This window comes from Geotrypetes seraphini, chromosome 8, assembly GCF_902459505.1.
Source record: "Geotrypetes seraphini chromosome 8, aGeoSer1.1, whole genome shotgun sequence".
NCBI lineage: Eukaryota > Metazoa > Chordata > Amphibia > Gymnophiona > Dermophiidae > Geotrypetes > Geotrypetes seraphini.
Genome location: NC_047091.1, coordinates 60,203,396 through 60,217,753, shown reverse-complemented (window position 1 = coordinate 60,217,753; position 14,358 = coordinate 60,203,396). Strand labels below are relative to the sequence as shown.

Sequence of the window (14,358 nt, the reverse complement as noted above, 5' to 3'; positions counted from 1 at the left end):
ATGTGCCATAACAACTGATCTTTGCTTAATTTAATATCTTTATTTGTTCCTTTTTGTTTAGAAGCTTCCTGGAGCCTCTCCGTCACATTCACTACCTCATCCATCAGTGGGGGAGAGCCCCCAGCTGCAGCCTGCTCACCTGTCACAGATGCAGTCACCACACCAGTCTCGCCCTCCATCACAGCCCCAGCCTCTCTCCCGGCCTCCTTCCCAGCCTCACTCCAGGCCACCTTCCCAGCCGCAGACCTTGTCACGACCCCCATCTGAGCCACTCTCTCGCTCCTGCACACCGCAGATGCCAATGCAAAACTTGTTTGTGATTCAGAATCAGATGGCTTCATCTCCTCATGGCCCTGCCCAGCACCCTTTGCGCCCCTCCCCGCAGTCTCAGGTACAACCCTCATTTCAGCCTCACCTGCCACAGCTACAAGCAGCAGAGGCACAACCTCAGCTGGCATCGCCTCCCCACATGCAACTTCACATCCAGCTTGCTGCTCAAATCCAGTCCCAAGCTGAGGTTCAGATCCCAATTCCAGGAGAGGCCCAACAGCAGCAGCAACACACATTCCAGCTCCAGTTTCCTACACAGGCCCAAATCAAACCACATCCACCCTCCCAAGCGCTCCATCTCACACCTGAGCAGCAAAAGAGCTTTCAGATGGCACCAAATCAATTCCAGGCACTCTCTGCCATTTCCAATCCTGTTCCTCAACAGAAGCAGCTCCTGGAGCGGTTCCAACAGGTAAATAAGCAAAGACAATAGTAGGAAAAGTATCTGCATGAAAGCAAGAAACACTTCCTAGTGCCTGAGAACTTGTAGTTACTCTTGCCAGGATATTAAAACTACTAGCCCTCAGATTTTAGCAGGTTATCAAGTTTATTAAAAATTTGATCCAAACGCTTATAATATTATTTCAAAGCGAATTACATATATTAAAATCAAGGATAACAGAAGCTCATAATTATACGTACAAGGACAAATTCTGAAGACAAACATACAGAAACAGGAGGAGAAGAGGTAGAACTACAATATTTTAGAGAAAGGCGACATTAAAGGTTAACATGATAGGTCAGGGAAGAAAGAAAGAGTAGATCATTTTTAAAATAGAATAATGAAAATGTATTCCAATGGTAATATTATTGTTGAATGAAGGTTTTAATTTTCGAAGGCATCTTTATAAGCAAAGGTATTCAATTAACTTTTAAACTTGTCTAATGTTGGTTCTTCTCTAATATAGCCTAAGAGTGAGTTTCATCAACTAAGACCACCTTTAAAGTACTACTTAAAGGTGGTGCCCACTGTTACACTGCCTTATGTATTTGTAATGTAAATTTATCTACTTACTAAGGCCATAGACTGTGACTCCCATTAATATCCAGTTATAATTTTGTATAAAAGTAGAGTTCGCTGGGATTTCTCTCTCCATATTTGTGTAGAGGACAGCAGTTCCAGATTTGTGGAATAGAAATGTTGAACGCAGTGTTCATTCTATCATTTCATTTACTAAATTATTACTCAATAATGGTTAGAGTGTTGCACCTGATGAATGAGTATTCAGTATTAGTATCTACATACTGAACTGATCAGATAGAACTGCACAAAAAAATACAATCCTAGGTTTTCACAGTTAGGTATATAGGTACAAGAACTAAATATCAGCTGGCATTTGTATATCTTCTCGGGCTTCTCGGCCCAGACATGGCCCAGCATTGAATACCCAGGTCTAAATTCAAACTACAGCTGACAGGCACAGGCTGAAGATCACCTGGTAGTCTTAGAATGTGGGATAGGTAGATTATAAATGATTTTAAATAAATAAATCACCAGTTGCTCAAAAACTTTATCTTGGAGGTCTTAAGGTTAGGAGCTAGGTTTCTAAGATGTAACCCATGAAAATACAAGCCACTATGGGATTGACATGTGCTTCAGTTCTTTGTTCAAGGCAACACAACACCTCTGGCAATAAGTTTCCATTTATTGGAGAGGTGTTCCTCTTTATGTGCTAAATGTTCAACCTTTTGATTGACTCAACAACACTTCTCATAGCATTTATGTTTCTGGAATAATGTGCATGAATGAATTAGGGGTAAGCCACTATTCTCATGATGCCTCTGCAAAATAGAATGTTCCTGAAGAGATCGGTATGAACTGAAAACCTCTGCACAAGTGCAGATTTCCTTCCAGTAGTGGGTTTATTCTTAACTACGCACACCCTCTATTACGGCCAGTCAGGAAGCCTTATTGCTTTCCAGAGCATTACTTTGATTGTCGGCATCTTTGATAAGATGTGATATTCCCGCTATCCTTTTGAGTCTTTTGCCAGTCTTTGTGGGTAATGAAACTGTGCTTTAGTTATCAGTCCGTAAAGTGTTTAAGAAGTGAAGCTCTAAGGAATTTTATCTATTTTGATAAATCTTTCCCAAATCAGGCTGTCAGCATTTAGTAGTATGCTTACTGTTTCATTACATTACATTAAAAAAGATCTTATAACCCACAGTTAGGTTCAAAGTGGCTAACAATAAGAGCAACTAGACAGTAACTGGGAATTACATCGAAATAAAAATAATAATAAAATCAACACAATGACAATTAAAAGATACCAACTAAAATGACTTCAGATCATTACAAGCCTAATATCTATTTTCTAAACAAAAAAGTTTTAGTCTTCTAAAGTAAAGATAATCTGTAGTTCCCCTAATAGATAAAAGAAGAGCATTCCAGATTAGTGCTGCTTGGTGGGGTAATGAGTTGCCTAACAACTTCTGAGATTTTGCAGGTTTTGGTGATGGAAATCCCAATAGTTGGAAATAATCTGCCATATTTTCCAGTAATTCCCTGTATTAAAACTTATTTTAAACCCCCCACAAACTTTAAAATGTAACCTAGCTTCAACCAGGAGCCAAGATACACTTATTAATAGGGGAATGATTGAATCATATTTAGATGCAGAACAAATGTCTGGCTGCTGAAGTTGAGATTTCTGAGACTTGGTACAACCTAAGAAACTTATATTACAGTAGTCCATAGAAACATAGAAAGATGACGGCAGAAAAGGGCTATAGCCCATCAAGTCTGCCCACTCTACTGTCCCACCCCATTAAGTCAGAGTGCTGCTCGACCCACGTAGAGATCCCACGTGGATATCCCATTTATTCTTAAAGTCGAGCACACTAGTGGCCTTGATCACCTGCACCGGTAGTTTGTTCCAGTGATCCACCACCCTTTCTGTAAAGAAATACTTCCTGGTGTCACCACCAAATCTCCCTCCTCTGAGTTTGAGCGGGTGCCCCCTTGTGACTGAAGGTCCCTTCGGAAAGAATATGTCGTTTTCCACCTCGACACGACCTGTGACGTACTTAAATGTCTCAATCATGTCACCCCTCTCCCTGCGCTCCTCTAGAGAGTAGAGCTGTAACTTGCCCAGTCTTTCCTCGTATGAGAGACTCTTGAGTCCGGAGACCATCCTAGTGGCCATTCGCTGGACCGACTCAGCTCGAAGTACATCTTTACAGTAATGTGGCCTCCAGAATTGCACACAGTACTCCAGATGAGGCCTCACCATGGTTCTGTACAGTGGCATTATGACTTCAGGTTTACGGCTGACGAAGCTTCTATTGATACATCCCATCATCTGCCTTGCCTTGGATGAGGCCTTCTCTACTTGTTTGGCAGCCTTCATGTCTGCACTGATGATTACTCCCAAGTCCCGTTCTTCTGAGGTCGTAGCTAGTGTTTCTCCATTCAAGGTGTATGTTCTGCATGGATTTCTGCTGCCGAGATGCATCACCTTACACTTCTTTGCGTTGAAGCCCAGCTGCCATGTTGAGGACCAGTTTTCCAACTTGATCAGATCCTGCGCCATACCATCCGTGATATCGCTTTCACCTACTATATTACACAGTTTGGCGTCGTCAGCAAACAGTGCTACTTTTCCCTGAAGCCCTCGGGTCAAGCCCCTTATGAATATGTTAAAAAGGGATGGTCCCAGGACTGAGCCCTGCGGCACTCCGCTAGTCACCTCCGATGTCTTAGAGAGGGTGCCATTGACCACCACCCTCTGTAGTCTTCCACTCAGCCAATCATTGACCCATGCCGTTAGTTTCTCACCTAACCCCATCGATTTCATCTTGTTTAATAGTCTACGGTGTGGGACACTGTCAAACGCTTTACTGAAATCCAAGTACACTATGTCCAGAGACTCTCCCGAGTCTAGCTTTCCTGTCACCCAGTCAAAGAAGCTGATAAGATTGGATTGGCATGACCTGCCCCTAGTGAATCCATGTTGACAGGGATCCCTCAGATTCCCCTCATCCAATATTGCGTCCAATTTCCCTTTAAGTAGAGTTTCCATGAGTTTGCACACTATTGATGTGAGACTTACTGGTCTGTAATTCGCAGCCTCCGCTCTGCAACCCTTTTTGTGCAGAGGAACAACATTGGCAGTTTTCCAGTCCAGGGGGACTCTCCCCGTACTTAGGGAGAGATTGAAGAGCATGGCTAACGGTTCTGCCAAAACATCGCATAGCTCTCTGAGCACTCTTGGGTGCAGATTGTCTGGTCCCATGGCTTTGTTCACCTTGAGTCTTGACAGTTCTTTGTAAACATCAGCTGGTGTGAACTCAAACTTCTGAAATGGGTCATCCATGCATTGCTTTGCATCCAGCCGAGGCCCGTGCCCTGGTGCCTCGCAGGTAAAGACTGAACAGAAGTAATCATTCAGTAGTTTGGCTTTATCGGAGTCAGTTTCTACATAATTCCCGTCTGGCGTTCTAAGGCGTACTATCCCGTTTGTGTTCTTTTTCCTGTCGCTAATGTATCTGAAGAAGGATTTGTCCCCTTTCTTTATGTTCTTCGCTAGAGTTTCTTCCATACGAAGTTTGGCCTCCCTGACTGCTGTTTTGACCGCTGCAGACTTTGTCCTGTATTCAATGTTTGCTTCTGTTTCCCCCATGCGTTTATATGATAGAAATGCTCTTTTCTTCTCCTTGACGAGGTGTGATACTGTGAAAGGACTAAAGATTGAACAATAAGTCTAAATACTTGTAATTCATAAAGCTTTCTAACTTCTCTCAATTTTTTCAGGAGTATAAATGAGTTCTTAATAATCTTATCTGCTTGATTTTTCAATCTAAGAAACTGTCCACTTCTACTCCAAGGATTCAGGAAGAACTTTTCAATTTATAATTCAGATCTGATAGCCAAAAGTTGGGAACATATCCCACAAATCTGGTTACCCAATCCAAATAAATTTTGACTGTTTTACTCAATTTCAGTTTATGAGAAGTAACTCAATTCTCTGTTAATTCCAGGATACAAACTACAGTACATTTCAGTGATAGGGTGGATCGAATTGGTGGAGACGTAGCATTATATTTTAAGGAGGGCCTTGAATTCAGTGGACTGAAAATTCTATAGAAGCAGAAACACACCTTAGAATCCCTATGGGTAGAAATTACATGTGTAAAGGGGAAAAAGATAGTGATAGGAGTGTACTACCATCTGCCTGACCAGGATAAAAGGACAGTTAATGAAATGTTATCAGAAATTGGGGAGGCTAAGAAATTGGGTAACATGATAATAATGGGTGATTTCAACTACCCCGATATTGATTGGGAAAATGTAACAGAGCATTCTAGGGAAAGCATTTCCTTGATAAAATCAAGGACTGTTTTTTATCCCAGGACAAGCAATCAGGTATTCTCACAAGTGGGTGACGTCATCCGACTGAGCCTCGATGTGGATGCCTCGCAAGCAGACTTGCTTGAAGAAACTCGAAGTTTCGAGTCACCCGCACTGCGCATGTGCGAGTGCCTTCCTGCCCAGCGCAGGGCGCGTCTCCTCAGTTCTTACTTTTCCGCGGAGCCGAGAAGTCCGTAATTCCACTTGTGCCTTCCCTACTACCGCGGTTTTGTGTTATTTTTGTCACGAATCGCTGTTTTTTCTTTATTCTTTTCTTTAAAAAAAAAAAATATATATATATTTTCTTCCGTTCGTTCGACCGGGCAGGCCTCGCAGCCGCAGCCCCATGGTTTCGATCTTTCGGCTCTTTTTCGGCCTATGTCCCGGCCTGCAACCGGTTTTAAAAAGTGTTCCAAATGCCAGCGCGCGATTTCCCTCACGGACCCTCATCGACACTGTCTTCGGTGTCTTGGGCCTCAACATCTCCTGAAATCGTGCCGGCCTTGCTCAACACTTAAGTCTCGTGCTTTTAAGCGTCGTTGTATCCTGTGGGAGCAGCTCTTCAGCATGGAGTCTTCGATGGAACTCTCGTCTTCGAAGGGTGTCTCGCCCTTGACTTCATCCGAAGCTCTTCCGGCTTCCACAGCTTCCACTCCGAGCCTCATCAAACCTGCCTCGTTTGTACCGGCTCTGTCTTCGACGCATGCTGGGATGCCTTCCTCTGTCTCTTCAGGTCAGATAGGGCAGCAGCCCATTCCCACGGTGGTGCTTAAAGTGCCTAAAGCTTCTAAGTCCAAGCACTCTCACACTGCCTCGAGGGAACACGAGGCCCGTGCAGGTGGTCCCATTGGTGATGTGGATCCATCCTTGCCAGCTTCGTTCCAGACTTTGTTGGAGAAGCAGTTCATTCAGCTCTTTACTACCATGGGGCCGAAGCTTCTCTCACAAATCCAGCCAGGGCATACCGTGGTCTCCCTCGAGGTTGAGCCGCCTCCTATGTCTCAGTCTCATGCACACTCTTTGCAGGGAGCAGAGTCTCTGCGAGTGTCTGGTCTGGCAACTGGGCACGGACAGCAAGGAGCAGATTCTTTGCCAGTGCCTCAACGGGAACCCTCACACTCGAAGCAAGGAGCAGAGTCTTTGTGAGTGCAACGAGGTTCCTCTTCTCAGCCTCCACTGCTTCGCTCCACAGCCTCCAGCCCTATCCATTCTCTAGGGACTTCGACTGAGGTGCGTTCTCCTCAATCCTCGAGGCCTGTTTTGAGGCACAGATCGAAGCATTCATCGAAGCATTCATCCAGGCATGTAACGCCACACCGCAAGCAGCCTTTTCTTCAGCTGTTGCCACCTCTTCCATCGAGCCTTCCGCTTCCAGACCTCGAGGACCTGGTGGTTTCCATTCCTTTGTCCAGGTCTCCATCTTCGCTGGGCCAAGCTGCCTCAACGTCCTCGAGTCCTTCTCGAGGCACGGCTTTAGTGAATCAACTTTCCTTTTCATCTTTCCTTCGTCAGATGGCAGTTGACTTGGATATTCAATTAGATACTGGCTCAAAGTTCTCCAAGGAATATCTCGAGACCATGCATCTCCCTCAACCTCCGGCTGAATCTCTCAGGCTTCCGCTCCATAAGCTTTTGGATCAAACCTTTGTCCGCTGTCTGGAAACTCCTTATACCATTCCAGCTGTTCCAGGCAAATTGGACTATAGGTATAAGACTGTATATCATAAGGGCTTTGACAATACTCAATTATCTCATCAGTCCCTTCTCGTTGAATCTTCTTTGAAAAGATCTCATCCTTCCCAGGGTATGCTACTGTCCCTCCAGGAAGGGAAGGTAAAACGATGGACAGATTTGGTCGTCGCATCTACAAGAATTCGATGATGACCTCAAGAGTCCTCAACTATAATTTTCATTTCATCACCTATTTTGAGTTCTTTCTTTCCATTCTTCCAAAGTTTATGCCTTATCTGGATTCTCGTATGCACTTTGAGTTCCAATAAGTCATTGCTTCATTATCTCAACTCCGTCTGCATCTTCTCCAGTCATCCTATGATGCTTTTGAGTTGACTTCTTGAGCAACTGCTTGCTCTGTGGCCATGCGACATCTTGCTTGGCTTCGTACTATCGACATGGATCCTAACCTGCAGGACCGGCTGGCTAATGTTCCTTGTGCAGGCAATGACCTCTTTGATGAGTCCATCGAGGCATCCACCAAGAAACTATCTGATCATGAGAAGTCTTTTGCATCTATTCTCAGACCGAAGCCAAAGCCGGCTCCTCCTTGACCTACACGCCCTCCTCAAATCTATCAGCGGCATTTTCCAACAAAGCAGGCTCCTGCTACTCGTCAGCCTGTCAAGAGGCAGCATCCACAGAAGCAGCAAACGCCTCAGCCGTCTGCTGTACCTAAGGCTCCTCAGCCTTTTTGACTGCCTAGAACAGAGCATAACCTCCGTCGTTTTGCCCTTTCCCGTTTTTCCCCCTGTCGGAGGTCATCTCCACCATTTTTACTAACGACCTCTGGGTCCTTTCCACTATCAGGGAGGGATACTCTCTTCATTTCCATCAAGTTCCTCTGGAACATCCTCCAAGAGAGTATCCTTCCAATCCCTCCCAGACTGCCCTTCTTCAGGAAGCTCAAGCTCTACTTCAACTTCGAGCTATCGAGCCAGTTCCTCTAGCTCAGCAGAACAAGGGTTTTTACTCCCGTTACTTCCTTGTTCCGAAGAAGACGGGCGATCTGAGACCTATTTTGGATTTCAGGGTGCTCAACAAATTTCTAGTCAGAGAAAAATTTTGCATGTTGACCCTGGCATCTCTTTATCCTCTCCTCGAGCAGAACGACTGGTTATGGTCTTTGGATCTCAAGGAGGCCTACACACACATTCTCATTCATCCGGTCTCCCGTCAGTACCTCAGATTTCGGGTGGGAAATCTGCATTATCAATACAGAGTACTTCCTTTCGGTCTGGCCTCGTCTCCCAGAGTATTCACCAAGTGCCTGGTAGTGGTGGCCGCAGCTCTCAGGAACCATGGTCTTCAAGTATTTCCATACCTCGACGACTGGCTCGTCAAAGATTCCACGTCTCAAGGAGTCATCGTAGCGACCCAGCGGACTATCTGGTTCCTGCAAAGTCTGGGATTCGAAATCAACTTTCTCAAATCCCATCTACAGCCATCTCAGACTCTTCACTTCATCAGAGCTGTTCTGGACACAGTCCAACTCAGAGCATTCCTTCCTCAACAACGTCTGGAAGCTTTTCTCCATCTTTGTCATTCAGTATCCTCTCGTCCTTCCATCTCAGCGAGACACATGATGGTTCTTCTAGGTCACATGGCTTCCACAGTGCACGTGACTCCTTTTGCCAGACTTCACCTCAGAATACCTCAGTGGACCCTGGCATCTCAATGGAGGCAGGTTTCCAACCCTCTGACTCAACACATCCAGGTCACTCCTGCTCTGATACAGTCTCTTCGCTGGTGGATGCTCTCTTCCAATCTATCCAGAGGCTTACTTTTTCACACACACCCTCATCAGAAAGTTCTCACGACAGATTCTTCAACTTACACTTGGGAGGCTCATCTAGATGGTCTCCGTACTCAAGGCTATTGGACCCCTATGAATTGTCAGTGTCACATCAATCTGCTGGAACTCAGGGCGATTTTCAATGCTCTCAATGCTTTTCAGCATCTTCTTCACGACCGTGTAGTCCTCATCTGAACGGACAATCAGGTCGCCATGTATTATGTCAACAAACAGGGAGGCACGGGATCTGCTTCCTCTGTCAAGAAGCTCTGAAAGTTTGGGATTGGGCCATTCGCCACAACACCTTCCTCAAAGCTGTCTACATTCAGGGGGCGGACAATGCCTTAGCGGACAACTTGAGTCGTTTTCTACAGCCTCACAAATGGACTCTCCATTCCACGCCCCTTCATCACATTTTCTCTCAGTGGGGGACGCCTCAGATAGACCTTTTTGCAGCCCCCCATAACTACAAACTGCCTCAGTTCTGCTCCAGGATGTACACTCCTCATCACCCTGAGGCAGATGCATTTCTTCTGGACTGGACGATTCTCTTTCTATATGCATTTCCTCCATTTCCTCTAATTCAAAAGACGCTGGTCAAGCTGAAGACCAACCATGCCACCATAATTCTGGTTGCTCCTCGGTGGCCCAGACAACCCTGGTATTCCCTTCTACTTCAACTCAGCAGCAGGAAGCCATACCTTCTACCAGTTTTTCCCTCTCTGCTTACACAGCATCAGGGATCTCTGCTTCATCCCAACCTGCAGTCTCTACCCCTGTCAGCTTGGTTCCTTTCAACATAGCTTCTCTCCAGTTTTCTCAATCTGTGAGGGATGTTTTGGAAGCTTCACGGAAGCCTACTACTAGACAATGCTATCACCAAAAATGGACTAGATTTTCTACTTGGTGTTTTTCTCATCATAAGGAACCTCAACATTCCTCCTTATCTTCAGTTTTGGACTATCTTTTGCACCTTTCTCATTCTGGCCTCAAGTCTACATCCATACGAGTCCATCTTAGTGCAATTGCTGCTTTCCATCAGCCTATTGAAGGGAAACTCCTCTCTGCTCATCCTGTGGTTTCCAGATGCATGAAAGAACTTTTCAATGTCAATCCTCCTCTCAAACTGCCTCCTGTGGTTTGGGACCTCAATATTGTTCTTACTCAGCTGATGAAACCTCCATTTGAACCAATGGACAAGGCTCATCTGAAGTATCTCACTTGGAAAGTGGTATTTCTCATTGGCCTCACTTCTGCTCGACGAGTCAGTGAGCTCCAAGCGTTGGTTGCGGATCCATCTTTTACAGTGTTCCATCATGACAAGGTGGTTCTTCGCACTCATACGAAATTCCTTCCTAAAGTGGTCTCGGAATTTCATCTCAATCAATCCATTGTTCTTCCAGTGTTTTTTTCCAAGTCTCATTCTCATCCTGGAGAAGTTGCTCTTCATACTCTGGACTGTAAACGTGCTTTGGCTTTCTATTTGGAACACACCAAACCACACAGAACTGCTCCTCAACTTTTTGTCTCCTTTGATCCGATCAAGTTGGGACATCCTATTTCTAAGCGTACCATCTCCAATTGGATGGCGGCTTGTATCTCTTTCTGCTATGCCCAGGCTGGATTACCCCTTCACAGTAAAGTCACAGCCCATAAGGTCAGAGCAATGGCAGCTTCTGTAGTTTTCCTCAGATCTACACCTATTGAGGAAATTTGTAGAGCTGCTACTTGGTCCTCGGTTCATACCTTCACTTCTCACTATTGTCTGGATACTTTCTCTAGATGGGATGGACAGTTTGGCCAAACAGTGTTGCAAAATTTATTCTCCTAGGTTGCCAACTTTCCCACCATCCTTCTTTGGTTAGCTTCAAGGTCACCCACTTGTGAGAATACCTGCCTGCTTGTCCTGGGATAAAGCACAGTTACATACCGTAACAGTTGTTATCCAGGGACAGCAGGCAGCTATTCTCACATCCCACCCACCTCCCCGGGTTGGCTTCTCTGCTGGCTATCTGAACTTAGGAGACGCATCCTGCGCTGTGCGGGAAGGCACTCGCGCATGCGCGGTGTGGGCGACTCGAAACTTCAAGTTTCTTCAAGCAAATCTGCTTGTGAGGCGTCCGCATCGAGGCTCCGTCGGATGACGTCACCCACTTGTCAGAATAGCTGCCTGTTGTCCCTGGATAACAATTGTTATGGTAAGTAACTGTGCTATTTAGCAGCTAGTTCAGGAATTGACAAGAGGCAAAGCAATTCTAGACCTAGTTCTTCATGGAGCGCGTGAATTGGTGTGGGAGGTAATAATGCTGGGGCTGATTGTTAACAGTGATCATAACATGATCAGATTTGATATAATCCCTGGAATAAGTTCACACAGGAAATACAATACAATAGCATTTAACTTTAAAAAAGGAGACTACAATAACAAGGAAAATGATAAAAAAGAAACTTAGAGGAGCAGCTACAAAGGTTAAAAATTTACATCAGGCATGGATGTTATTAAAAAATATCATCCTAGAAACCCAGACTAGATATATTCCATGTATTTAAAAAAGGAGGAAGGAAGACCAAGCTTCAGCTGGCGTAGTTAACAAGGTGATGGAAGTCATTAGAGCTAAAAGAGAATCCTTCAGAAAGTAGGAGAAGGATCCAACTGAAAATAATTGTAAACAGCACAAGGAATGTCAAGTCAAAAGCAAGGGGCTAATAAGGAAGGCAAAGAGAGGCTTTGAAAAGAAGATTGCGCTGGAAGCAATAACATGCAGTAAAAACTTTTTTAGCTATATGAAAAGCAAGAATCCAGGAAGATAATCAATTGGACTGCTAAACAACCGAGGGGTAAAAGAGGCTCTTGGGGAAGACAAGGCCATAGCGGAGAGATTAAATTAATTCTTTGCTTCGGTCTTCACTGAGGAAGATGTGGGGAAGTTACCAATGCCAGCAATGGTATTCAATTCTAATGAACCAGAGAAACTCAAACAAATCTCTGTGACACTGGAAGATGTAATGGGTCAATTTAACAATAGCAGATTACCTGGACCAGATGGTATACATCCCAGAGTGCTGATAGAATTGAAAAATGAACTTGCAGAGCTACTATTAGTAACTTATCTATAAAATCCAGCAGAGTACCAGAAAACTGGAGGGTGATCATTGTGACGCCAATTTTTAAAAAGGGTTCCAGAGGTGATCTGGGAAATTATAGACATCAGTGCCGAGCAAAATGGTAGAAACCATTATAAAGAACAAAGTGACAGAATTTATGCATAAGCATGGATTTAGTCGATGGAAATCTTACCTTACCAATCTGTTGCATTTCTTTGAAGGGATGAATGAACATGATGATAAAGGTGAGCCAGTTGAAATTGTGTATTTGGATTTTCAAAAGGCATTTGACAAAGTACCTCATGAAAGACTTCTGAGGAAATTAGAGAGTCATGGGATAGGCAGAAGTGTCCTATTATGGATTAAGACTGGTTGAAAGACAGAAAACAGAGAATAGGTTTAAATGGTCAATATTCTGAATGGAGAAGGGTAAATAGTGGGGTTCCCCAGGGGTCTGTGCTGGGACCACTGCTTTTTATCAGTGTTCTAGAGATGGGAATAACTAGTGAGATAATTAAATTTACTGATGACACAAAGTTGTTAAATCGCAAGAAGATTGTGAAAATTTGTAAGAGGACCTTTTGAGACTGGGAGACTGGGCATCCAAATGGCAAATGATGTTTAATGTGAGCAAGTGCAAAGTGATACATGTGGAAAAGAGGAACCCGAACTGTAGCTATGTGATGCAGGGTTCCATATTAGAAGTCACTGCCCAGGAAAAGGATCTAGGTGTCATCGTTGAGGATACGTTGAAACCCTCAACTTGGTGTGCAGCGGCAGCTAAGAAAGCAAATAGAATGTTAGGAATTATCAGAAAAGGAATGGAAAACAAAGATGAAAATGTTAGACAGTAATGCCCTTGTATCACTTTATGGTATAGCCGTACCTCGAATAATGTGTACAATTCTGGTCATTGTATCTCAAAAAAGGTATAGTGAAATTAGAAAAGGTTTAGAGCAGGAGTAGGTAACTCCGGTCCTCGAGAGCCGTATTCCAGTTGGGTTTTCAGGATTTCCCCAATGAATATGCATTGAAAGCAGTGCATGCAAATAGACCTCATGCATATTCATTGGAGAAATCCTGAAAACCCGACTGGAATACGGCTTTTGAGGACCGGAGTTCCCTACCCCTGGTTTAGAGAATGGCAACAAAAATGAGATGGATGACTTCCCTATAAGGAAAGCGGCTAAAGCGGCTAGGGCTCTTCAGCTTAGAGAAGAGACAGCTCAGGGGTGATATAATAGAGGTGTATAAAATACTGAGTGAGTGGAAAAGGTACTTGTAGATATGAATCGCTTGTTTACTCTTTTCAAAAATACTAGGACTAGGGGGCATGCGATAAAGCTACTAAGTAGTAAATTTAAAACAAACTGGAGAAAATATTTCTTCACACAATGTGTAATTTGAACTCTGGAATTCATTGCCATAGAATGTGGTAAATCAATTAGCTTAGCAGGGTTTAAAAGAAGTTTGGATAATTTCCTAAAATAGAAGCCCATAGGCCATTATTAAGATGGCTTGGGGAAATTAACTTCTTATTCCTAGGTTAAGCAGCATAAAGTGTATTTTACTAGATGGGATCTTGCTAGGTACTTGGGACCTGGGTTGGTTTGATGGACCTTCGGTCTGTCCCAGTATGGAAATTCTTATGTTCTTAATGTAATAAATTCGATTGAGTACCAACATTCAGTCTTAGGGAGTGGAAAGAAAACAGTATTGTCATTAACATAAACATACAATTGAATATTTTTCTTCTTCAAAACTACCCCTTAAAACTGCATCAAGATTTTGAATAGGGTGGGTGAGTGAGATGAACTTTGAGGGACACCACAATGAGCTCTCCAGGGGCTTAGTTAGTTCTCCTCTCATTTTGACCATATAAGATCTTGTTCTTAAAAGACTTGAAACTAACTGAGAACCCTGTCTTGATTTCCAAATTCAAGCAAGTATAGCAATGATTAATGGTCAGCCAAGTCAAAGGCACTATTAAAATCAAATTGTGATATTAAAGAACAACATCCCTTTTTTTCAGAATGGAAATTGAGGC

General features: G+C 43.9%; 1 protein-coding gene across 8 annotated transcripts in view; it reads left to right on the top strand.

Moving 5' to 3' along the window:
* The window catches only part of BICRA (BRD4 interacting chromatin remodeling complex associated protein), a 283,868-nt gene that overhangs the window by 215,774 nt on the left and 53,736 nt on the right, over positions 1-14,358 (top strand). For all 8 annotated transcript variants that reach the window (XM_033954967.1, XM_033954971.1, XM_033954968.1 and 5 more), the window contains one exon: positions 62-742. In XM_033954967.1, coding sequence (XP_033810858.1) covers positions 62-742 — 681 coding nt within the window. The remainder of the gene's footprint in view (positions 1-61; positions 743-14,358) is intronic.